The 11,094-nt window shown below is 43.8% G+C and overlaps 1 protein-coding gene across 1 annotated transcript; it reads left to right on the top strand.

Annotated features, from left to right (window-relative positions):
• The first annotated feature begins 1,554 nt into the window (after nucleotides 1-1,554).
• LOC120748991 (coagulation factor X-like) lies at nucleotides 1,555-9,666 on the top strand. Its single transcript, XM_040056023.2, has 6 exons — nucleotides 1,555-1,630; nucleotides 3,127-3,240; nucleotides 3,794-3,934; nucleotides 6,415-6,665; nucleotides 7,453-7,570; nucleotides 8,360-9,666. The coding sequence occupies exons 1-6, from the start codon at nucleotides 1,555-1,557 to the stop codon at nucleotides 8,899-8,901; spliced, it is 1,242 nt and encodes a 413-aa protein (XP_039911957.1). The 3' UTR covers nucleotides 8,902-9,666.
• Nucleotides 9,667-11,094: the final 1,428 nt, after the last annotated feature.

Below are 11,094 nucleotides of genomic sequence, written 5' to 3'. Positions count from 1 at the left end.
GGTGTGCAGCATGATGGGGGCTGCCCTAAGGAAGAAATGTGTCCAAGCTGCCATTTATAATGGTATCCTACGGTATGGGAGGAAAACACACTGCAGCAGGCTCAGTGTCTGACAGGGAGCAACTTTCCAGATAACTTCTTCCCTGGAGCCTTGGCCAACATACCAAAATTATAGTAGAGGTGAACTTGATCCCTTGTTGGCTGAACAGGCTGGGCTGGGTGTCCTTGGCAATCTTTCCAGGTGAGCAACACAAGCAGTGTCACTGTTAGGATCATGCCTTTGTGCCCTTGCACTAGCATGGCACGAACAAGCTTCCTGTGTACTGCTCCCTGGCGCAGGTGACTCACCAGGCAGGATTGTCTTCCATAGCCTGATTCCCAGCCCACAATGCCATGTCAAGAGCTGTCCCCTTGGAGTGGTTTAAACATGAGAAAACTGCACATAAATGCCATAACCCTCTGTTTTAGGTTACAATGTAAGATGTACACAAAAATATGTATTCTATTACTGTCTTCATAAGCTGTTAAAACCAGGTGGGGCAGTGTTCCTTATCTCCTTCATGACTCATCCCCGATAACTCCAGGGGATAACTTCTGTTAATGGGCCTTTGAGTCTCGCTGCATGACTGATAAAATTACATCATCCCAGTGTGAGATGCTGAACCCAGGGGGAGGAACCAAGCTTTCCTACCTGGATATAATCTGTGGTTTTGAACACCACAGTCAGCCTCATTCTCTGAATTCCCAGAGGACAAGAGCTCCATAACCACCACTGGACTTTCAGAGGAAGATCAAACCCTTCTACAGGATCACTGCTTCAACAGAACCACATCTATCACTTCAAGAGGACTGCAGCCACCATTTAATCTGACTGCCACCAATACCCTGACCAACAGGGTGTCAGGTTGTATTCTGACTGTCAGTGTTTCTGTATTACTGCATTTATTTTAATTTTCCTATTAAATTTTATTTCTGACTTGGGATCTCCCACTGCTTTGCTTTCAAACAATAACAATCCCAACATTCATAATGAGATGGAAATTGATGTATCTGGGGAAGTGTGCTGTGTCCAAGTGTGCTTGTGATGGAGCTGGTAGGTAACATCTTTGCAATGTGCTTGCCAAAATCTGCAAACTTAGATTCACTCCTCACTTCTCGGGTGCCTTCCTGCTTCAGCCCAGCATACAGGAGGCACAAAGTTCCAGCTCTGGTTGTTCTTCCTTCATTGGGACTAGGCCAAGAGCCAGATCACTTACTCTAGCTCCTTGCTGCCTCCATAGTGCAGCTGCTTTGGAGAGGCTTTTTTCAAAACTTCTAGAGGAAAACCTCCTGGAGGTGCTCTGCCAGCACAAAGCTATCAGTGTGCCGTTGCTGCAGCACGCTCACTTTTTTTGTGTCTTAACACTGTGCCGTGCTGACATTGAGTGCAGACTTTGCTCTCAGAAGTTTTGTTTTCTCATGAGTGAATGACCTTTGTACTGTGGTGCTTCTCATTTAGCAGCTGCCCCAGAGCCCTGCAGAGAAAGCGGTGGGTGATGTGCAGTGAGCTTGGAGGATGGGCATGGCAGGTCATCGTGGAGCAATGTGGCTTCTTCCTGTTGTCCTCCCTTTCCTGCAGATGAGGCAGACAGGTAGAGTGTTTGTTTTAACTTGACTTTATGCTGCTTTACCTAAACCATGCAGGTAGTTGTCAATATTTTTTGCTTTGCGGGACAGGGGACGAGTGAATACCTAGTAGCTCTGCTGTCTCACCCACTTTGCTTCTCTTTGACAGCTGTAATGAAATGATATCCAGGGCTCAGGAACATGGGGAATTCCATTTTGGACTGACAGTTGTGTCAGTGTAAATTATGGGGTCAAGTATATTGATATGTAGTGTTTTCAAATGCTAAGCACAATTAAAGGACTATTCTTCATCTTCTCAAGAGATGTGATAATTAAACCATCCTTATTATCCATTTGTAAGCTGCTGAGGGATAAAATGATGCCAACAATATTTAACTGTCCAGAGGAGAACAGGAACCCTACCCTATATGTTTCTGTGGTTTTCTAATTCGCCAAACAAACATCACAGCTGTACTTGATAAAATAAATCGTCCCCCCTATTCTGACCCTGCTCCAAACAGGGGCAGAACAGGTGATAACATTTAGAAATTTGAAATTTATCCTGTCTAAAGCAATGAATTATTAACCAAGCATAACTTTTCTGGATATCATACTTCTTGTATGAAACAGTGCATCCCAGAGAACATGTGCGAGGGGGGAGCACACCTTTTGCAGCAGAGCACTAAATGGGAAAAACCATGTCAGTGAGCACCAGAGAAGGGATGAGATGGGTTGGGAGAAGAAGCTGCTACATGAAATGTGTCTCCAAATGCAGAGTTACCTCCCTGTCCTCCATGTAACTGAGTTTATGAGATATGTGTGGCTGGGGCCCTGGAGTCAGGTCAGCCAGTTGTGTCTGGGAAGGCAAGAAAGGCTGCAGAACTGAAGATGCCAGCATAGATGTGGGCAGCATGAGATAAGAAAGAGGTAATAATTTCAAGCTCAAGCTTGTACCTCTGTGGATACAGTGGGAAAATTTTGGTGTTCTAAGCAGTACAGAATTTTTCCCTGTTCATGTGAATTTAGCCGGGTTTTGTAAAGTTTGCGGGTTTTATTAGCTTCTCTTTAATATGCCACTATCTGTGTCTTTAAATGAACAGCTCTGCAGGCAAAAGACATGGAGAAGGCCTGAGATGACCTTCAAGGAAATAAAAGTTGGTGGTTTTTAGCCAGGAGCTGCAATGTAAAAATATCCTATCTGGTTTTACAGGATTCACTGTAAGATATGTAGAATCTGACCACTATGTATTACTTTATCTTCCCACAAAAAAAGGCTTGTGTACACACTCTCATACAGGGGCCTCCAAAAGGAGATTGCAAAACTGAGGATATGTGGATGAATCATTGTAGGTTTGGGATGATTGCATTTATACTGTTTGTTCCGTCTGGAATGTGGCAACTCACAGGACCTATATTTTGAAAGGAAGGATGAAAGATGGCTTAAGAAAACTAAGAGCCGTTCCATGTTCATTGAAGATGCTTGCAGACTTCTGATAATTTGGGTTTTGGTTTGTTTTTGTAGATGGGAACCAATGCAGTTCAAATCCTTGTCACTATGGTGGCCACTGTAAAGATGGAATTGGTTCCTACACTTGCACGTGCTTGGATGGTTATCAAGGCAAGAACTGTGAATTTGGTAAGTTTCTGTTTTGGAGGACTGTGGCAGTGAACTGCCCAGGGAGCCTTGCAAGGAAGCATGTTTTGCATGGAAACCTTTCCTGGGGCTCACTTCTGTGGCATAGAGCTGCCATCGTGACCTTGCCGTGGGAGGGTGTATCACTAGCCCAGAAGTAAGAGTGGGAGTGTGGAACTCAGGTTCCGTCACAAGACCAAAGGGAGTTGGGTTTTTTAGGGCAGGAGGGGGGAATTGTGTGAGGATTTACACATTTATGTTCTCTGTTAGTGTTTTGTCCATTCTTCCCTTGACAATTTGTCTCTGCTTTTCTGAGCTCACCAGGCCGTGGCCACTGGGCCCACTTGGACTTGGCAAGTACCTTTTGTGGGCTGGATGCAGCTGCTTTGTAAGGCACAAGCTGATGTTCAGCACTCACATCAGTCATTCCTAAAAGGTGCTTCAGGTGCTTGGCCAATGGAGATACGAAAAGATGGTGTTTTGTTTTGGAGAACTTCAAGATCTTCTGTGAAGTCAGTGTTTATGCATAGTTTTTCTCCCGCCATCTCTTTTATAGTCATACCAAAATTCTGCAGAATAAACAACGGGGACTGTGAGCAGTTCTGCAGTGTCCGAAGAGATGGACGGAAGGATGTGTTGTGTTCCTGTGCAGATGGGTATGTTCTAGCAGAGGATGGCAAGCACTGTGTTGCAACAGGTACGAAGCCACGAGATAAAGCAATAGCAGTGGTGGTGAGACTTGTTTCACAGTTACGGGTTGCCTTGGTTTACAGTTGAACAGTGTCTTTTGAATCACCGGTATCCTACCTGACTTAGACTCAAGAGTGAGGCCAAGAGATTTGTGTTTCCAAAGCCTTCCATTGTGAGGTATTTGTGATGGAGTGGATCAAAATCTAAGTGATCTTGAACCCTTTCAAAAACAGGGTTCTCAATGAGACCTTGTGAGGTTTTTATCTTCTTCTCTCTGTGTTAGAGCCGGAATTAATACACGGGAGTTGCAGTTTCATGTTCGGATTCAGTGTTCATTAATTCTTATCTATAGTACAGTCTCATGAGTCATGAGCTCTTACTAACACGGTGGAAAATAGAGTACCTCTAACACTTTCCAAGGTCTTTTAAGTGCTAATTACCCAATAACAAGATGGCACGTATATTATTTATACTTTTAATCCAATAACCGACCACCCAAGGTCCGCAATGTGGACCTTTTTCACCCAGTTAGAGAAACCCACCCAAAATCACGAAGAAGAAGGTGAAGAAGGACTTAGTCAATGCCCTAAATCCTTCTATCACCCCAAATATATTACTATACACCAAAACCTCAAATTCCAAACCTTTCACCCTGTGGGATCACACAATACCATTCAAACTACACACTCACAACCCCACTTCTATCACTCAATTTCGGAAACTTGTTTCACAGCCTCAGGTCAAATGTAGTGCTTGCTTGAGGGTCAGTGCCTTTTAACATAGAAAACCTAAAAGTCTCAGTTTCCAGAATTCCAATGAGCCTTGTTAGAGTAAATTCTACTGTTAACAAGAGAAAAAAAAAAAAAAAATCATAGATTCACAGAATATCCTGTTTTGAAAAGAATCCTCAATGATTGTGAAAGTCCAATTCCTGGTCTATTACTAGACTACCCCAAGAATAGCTCCATGTGCCTGAGAGCATTGTCCATGCACTTCTTGAACTCTGCCAGGCTTGGAGCCTTGACCACATCCCTGGGGAACCTGTTCCAGTGCCCAACCACCCTCTTGGTTGGTAATATACAACCTAACCCTCCATTGACACAGCTTCCTGCCATTCTCTCAGGTTTCTTCATGGAAAGGGCTGTCCAGCACTGGAATGGACTGCCCAGGGAAGTGGTGGGGTCACAATCCCTGGAGATTTTCAAGAAACAACCATGTTGCTAGAGGACACAAAAAGAATGATACTCACACAGTCTGTAGTCAGAGCAAAAAGAAGGAAGGTTTATTTCTCAACGTCGATTTATATAGATTCTGGACAATGACCAGGGATTGGAGAATGAGGTTGCCACCTCTCCGACCCCACTGGTCAAACTAGAAGTCCATCAATTGTCCCTTCTTCAAGTAGGAATGCAAAAACAATCACTTTGTTTATGTTATAATACGTGAGAAACTCCACTACAAAAATGCAAACAATCAGAAGGCTGAAAATCTCAGGGCAACACAACCAAATGTGGCACTTAGAGCTATAGTCTGGTTAGCGAGGTGGTGGTCTGTCAAAGGTTGAATTCAATGATCTTGGAGGTCTTTCTCAGCCTAAAGGATTCTATTATTCTGTGTCCTATCCATGGTCACCAGAGAAGAGACTAGTGCCTTCCCCTCCTCTTCCCCTCAGGAGAAAATTGTAGACCACAATGGGGTCTCCCCTCAGACTCCTCCAGGCTGAACAGACCAAGTGATCTCAGACACTCCTCACACAGCTTCCCCTCAAGGCCCTTCACTGTCTTCATTCCCCTTATTTGGACACTCTCTAAGAGCTTTATACCTTTCTTAAATTTAGACAGCAAAAACTGTACACGGGACTCAAGGTGAGACCACACTGAGAAAAGTGATCAAAGTAGGATCTCTGCATAAACACTTACAGGCCATATGAAAGAGCAGCTGGCAAAAAATTCATACTTTAGATTGCAGTTAACCTTATCAACTCACAACTGAAGAGATTGGATAATTATGATTAGCAGTATGTACATATGTACAATTTTGTTGCATTTCAAAATACCACAGGGGAGGGGTAAGTGAACCATTTAGATATCATGTCAGGTTTTATACACTTTATAGCTAATAACAAATTGCTGTCATTAGCCATATTATTCCTGAAATAAAGCGGTTCACTCAGTTTCCAAAATTAAGTATATTTTATTAAAAGGAACTATGTGAATATATCAATGTAAATAATTGAAGATGATGTATTAAATTTTAAATACTTTCAAAACATGATCGTGAGATGGAAGCTGAAGGAGAGGCTTCATGATGAGAAAATAGCACTCATTTTTCAGATCATATAGTCCTCTAGGTTGCATGTGCCAAGGTTTTGCTATGTCTGGAATATGAGGAAGTGACACTATATGTAGTGAAATGGTATTTCCAAGGAGTTCCTTCTTTTGCTGGTGTTTCCCTCCATCTTCAATTTTAGCATCTTTCTCTTTACAGTAAAATACCCTTGTGGAAAAGTTTTTGTGGGAAGGAAAAAAAGGTCTGTTCTTTCACCTGCTGACTACAACAATGGAACGACTGATCAAGAAGACCCTCCTGCAAACGAAACAAGCACAGAGGAGTACTTTGCAATTACCACAGAAAGCCCAACCCCTCCACCTGACAATAGAACAAGCAGCAAGAATCCATATGTCAATACCAGGATAGTTGGTGGGGATGAGTGTCCTCCTGGCCAATGCCCATGGCAGGTAAGTGGAGGAGGTTTTTCCCAGTATGTGGGCAGAGCGTGTCTCTGAGGGAAGGTGAGCAGTGGCTCCTTCCAGCTGGTTGTCTTCTGAACATGGCCCATGTTGTGTGCCCGTGGCAGCGAGACGTAGCTGAACTGTGACCCTGGGCACTTGGATGTGCTGTTCTGCCAACTGCAGCCTCGTGGTGTCAAAACAAAAGGCTTTGTGCTGTTTTAGATGGAGCTGCCTACCCTGTCCCCAGAGAGGACTTTGGGGCCATGCTGGTCTCCCAGGCCATTTTTGCAGGTTACAGTCTGGTTCTGTCTGAGTGCCATCCACTCAGGCAGCACACCTAAGTGCATGCCAGATAAAGCCAGCGTTTTGCTTCACAAACACAGCCTCGCGTCTCAGTTTTACTCTTGAGTTTAGGCCAGCCAAAATGAATTCCTGTATTTTGGACATTCTTTCGGGGGGTAAGTCCAAGGGATGGTGTGATGTGGAGTCTGCACTCTGCCTGCTCAGTCAGTCAGTGCCTGAGGGACATTACTCAGCACTGGGAGTGAGGTAATGTGGAAGCCAAATGTTAGCTTCACATAAAGACAATCGAGACTCTGTAGCAGCAGAAGTCAATCTGTAGCCTCTGCAACTGGGAATGCAATACTAGGAGAGACCTGGAGGGCCATGTGCATGAAGCATGTCCGTAGTGTCCAGAGAAGTGAGTTATAGCTCATCTATCAGTTATAGCTGTATAGCTCATCAACATGAAATTGCCCTTCTTCCTTCTGCACTTACCTTTTTTGCTTCACAGGCTGTTCTGTTAAACGAGGAAGGAGAAGAGTTTTGTGGTGGAACAATTCTGAATGAAAATTTTATACTTACTGCAGCTCATTGTATGAACCAGTCCAAAGAAATCAAAGTTGTTGTTGGTGAGTGATTGTTTCTTTTACTCCTGTGAGGTGGGAGTATCCGTTGTGCCTAACCTTCTGTGCCTTACTTATCCTGTGAGTTGTATTCTGGATTCACTAAGGTTTGTTACCTTTTTGCTGTTTTTTATAATTCATTGTTATTGTGAGAATCCTGCATTCTAACAACAGGAGCAGCTGATGTGGAAAGTGACAGTGATGCCTCTCTTTCCTTCCCTGCCAGCTAGCTGCAAGTGATTGCAGTCAAATGTTCTAGAAATGTTGGCTATCAATATGTTCAGCAGAGCAGTGCTTCTGCAGGCAGCTCATCATTCCTGGCACTTTAGAAGCATCCTGGTTTGCTCCTGCTGGAACCTTCAGAAAAGCTATGACTCATTGAATAGAGCACAAAAGAACAAACTCAGATTTATCATTGCTTCCCTTTTGAGCCAGGACACAAGATCAACACAGATTTATCTTTGCACTGTTGCAGTCCAGATCATGTTCTCTTCTCTAAGCCAGGCTCAAGCTCCTGTAAGTGCTTCCAAACAAAGTTGCACTAGTTTTGCTCAGTCAGTTTATGCCTTTATGTAAACTGGTACAAAAAATTTCCATAGACCAAATCTCAGAACCCAAGCTGATCCAGTTGCTGTTAAGAAATATTGCCATACCTATTTACAGTTTCCTTGTGTGGTCTAAGGTCCTGGGCAAAATACTCAGAATTAATATACTGCTCTCTTCCTCTGTCAAGGTTGTTCTTAAATTCTTATACTTTCTCCATTTCTTAATGACTCTTTTAATGCTATTGTACAGGTGAAGTGGACAGAGAGAAGAAAGAGCCATATGAATCAATGCATACTGTGGACAAAATATTTGTTCATTCCAAATTTATTATTGAGACTTACGATAATGACATTGCCTTGTTAAAGCTGAAGGAACCTATCAGGTTTTCAGAGTACGTCATCGCAGCATGTCTCCCGAAAGCAGACTTTGCTAATGAAGTTCTGATGAACCAAAAATCTGGGAGGGTTAGTGGCTTTGGACGTGAAGCTGATGGGGGAGAACTCCCCAAAAAACTGAAGGTGCTTGAACTCCCCTATGTTAATAGGAGCACTTGCAAGCAATCCACTAACTTTCCATTAACTGAGAATATGTTCTGTGCTGGTTACGACACAGAGCAAAAGGATGCTTGCCAAGGAGACAGTGGTGGCCCCCATGTGACCAGATATAAGGACACTTATTTTGTTACTGGAATTGTTAGCTGGGGTGAAGGATGTGCAAGGAAAGGCAAATATGGTGTCTATACCAAACTGTCCCGCTTCTTGCGTTGGGTCAGAACAGTCATGAGTTTGTAGTGGTGGTGTGTCCCTCGATCTCTCTTGTTAGCTGCCAAGGTGCCGGATGGGTAATGGGACCTTTCTTTTCCTGCACATCTGCTAAGTTTGTTTCAAGATCTGAGTCCTTAAAGTTATGGTCTGCTTCCATTTATATTATTCCTGGCTTTAAAGCACATCTCTGTGGACTGTGGAGGTGTTTGGAATTGGTTGAATGAGGGACTTTCCCCAAACAAAAAGGCTGCTGAGTGGGGTCTTTGGCTTCCTTTACTTATTTACCAATGACTGTTTTGGTTCCTATCTGTTGACAGGAGTGCTCCTACCAGAGGAGCACTAAATATCTTCTGAACAGTCGCTAGTCACGATGAAAGCAGGAAGGACAGGACTCAGTTAATCCTCATATTGCAGTTGTCTGGCTCAGCAGGGAGTTTGTCCTTACTGGAGTTGCTTTGCTTCTACCTTAAGATGTGTTCAGAAGATTAAGGGACATGGGGAACTTGCATGGCAAAGGCTGAGACAGAATTAATTAATCAATGTGTAAGGCTAAATAACCACATGTTCCACAAAATGCCCTCCTAATATCATGGCAGCTCATTAAAGAGGGGTTTGCTTTATAAGGATTGTACTTCACTCTAGTTTAATTTGTACACTCTCCTCATCAGAAAATGTATATGTGCACATTCACTATTTTTCATGTCTTATTCTGGATTGTGTACAGCTAAGGATTGGAAAGTTCCTGGCATGCGTATTGTTCTAGATGTTTCTGTTAGGTGCAATATTGATGTACACTAGCATTTGAAATAAAGTATTCTTTCTCTTTTGCTCTCTTTTGGCTGTTTTTTTTCTAACAAAGCCTCTATGCCCCTGACAATTCTGATGGCTTTTCCAAGGCTTCTCCAATTTCTTATGCTCCCCGGTGCTCTGAGGAACACTGAACTTCTTTAGACACCTGCAGCTTCTTTCTCAGGCTTTGAGCTGGTACTGGCTCATTTTGCATAGCAGGTGCTGTGAGCAAAGCAGACTGACAGACTTGAAATACAGCTCTGCAAACAGCGAGTATTGCTGCATTCAGCACTAATTGTGGGCAGGAAAGTCAGTGGGCAGGTCAGTTACCCCAGCTTGAATGTCTTGACCCGTCTAACTCCTCAGTGGGCTTACTTCAGTGTTTTCCCAGTGGTGTTTATCCCCTGAGTTCTGCTCTGCTGGATTCTTCTTCAAATCCTTTGTCCCACGGGTACTGTGCCTTGTTCTCAATCAGGGTGAAAGATCACTCTTCAAAGGAAAGCCTCAGGTCCGGGTCCTACCCAAATCCTACTTTCATACTCTTGCTAAGGGCTCTCTTCTACTTAAGTGGAGCTTGAGGACTGAAGGAAAACACAAGGTAGGCTGCAAAGGTGTTGAGATTGCTGAAGGCATCACTTTATGTCCATTGCTCTTTCTCCATTGCCAACATCTCTGCCATGCTGAGAGGACATGAGTGAAACATCTCCTTGCCTCTGGACCTCCTATCAGAGGTCATAAGCAACCCTAGGGCCTGCAAGAAAAGGAGGAATTCAAGCACACTCTTCTTTTAATGTAGACAAATGATTAGGGAATAATTTCACATAGCAAAATTTGAACAGACTGCAGAATCCAGGAAAGGGACACAGCACACAGCTGCTGAGTGAACTGGTGGATTTTACGATAGCAGAACTCCTCCTGGCAAGCAGACACAGCTGGCTTAGGCAAAAGCTGGTGTGTACCAAGGATGGTGGACAGAGAGGCTCTAAGCTTCCCTCCAGTGCTCCGGCTTCTGCTGCCTTCAAGGAAAAGCCAGTTGTGAGACTTAAGGGAAGGAAAGAAGGTTGGTAAGTAAGCCCTGTGACTAGAGAAGCCCTGCAGTAGATTTTCCCAGGAGGGCGGTGAAGTCTCTGATGCCGGTTGTCTTCCAGAGTGGGACATGCAAGGAGCTGTCAGGTGTGCAGCATGATGGGGGCTGCCCTAAGGAAGAAATGTGTCCAAGCTGCCATTTATAATGGTATCCTACGGTATGGGAGGAAAACACACTGCAGCAGGCTCAGTGTCTGACAGGGAGCAACTTTCCAGACAGCTTCTTCCCTGAGGTCTTCTCTACAGAGGAAGTTTATGAATCATATTGCGGACAGGATGCATGCCTTATGTTTTAATTTTGCTGTTGAATCTGAATGGAGACAACTGAGAAAACACTTGAGTCAT

Source organism: Hirundo rustica, chromosome 2 (assembly GCF_015227805.2).
Source record: "Hirundo rustica isolate bHirRus1 chromosome 2, bHirRus1.pri.v3, whole genome shotgun sequence".
In the NCBI taxonomy this organism is placed as follows: Eukaryota; Metazoa; Chordata; class Aves; order Passeriformes; family Hirundinidae; genus Hirundo; species Hirundo rustica.
The sequence above is the reverse complement of the archived record's forward strand: the minus strand, read 5'-3'. Positions and strand labels throughout refer to the sequence as shown.

What these genes read in the sequence shown, in the direction of transcription:
- LOC120748991 (XM_040056023.2), top strand. Translation starts at nt 1,555, where the DNA reads ATGGGCATGGCAGGTCATCGTGGAGCAATGTGGCTTCTTCCTGTTGTC. An exon ending in AGGCAAGAACTGTGAATTTG is followed by an intron (nt 3,241 to 3,793) that starts GTAAGTTTCTGT and finishes TCTCTTTTATAG; the next exon opens with TCATACCAAAATTCTGCAGA. An exon ending in CTGGCCAATGCCCATGGCAG is followed by an intron (nt 6,666 to 7,452) that starts GTAAGTGGAGGA and finishes TTTGCTTCACAG; the next exon opens with GCTGTTCTGTTAAACGAGGA.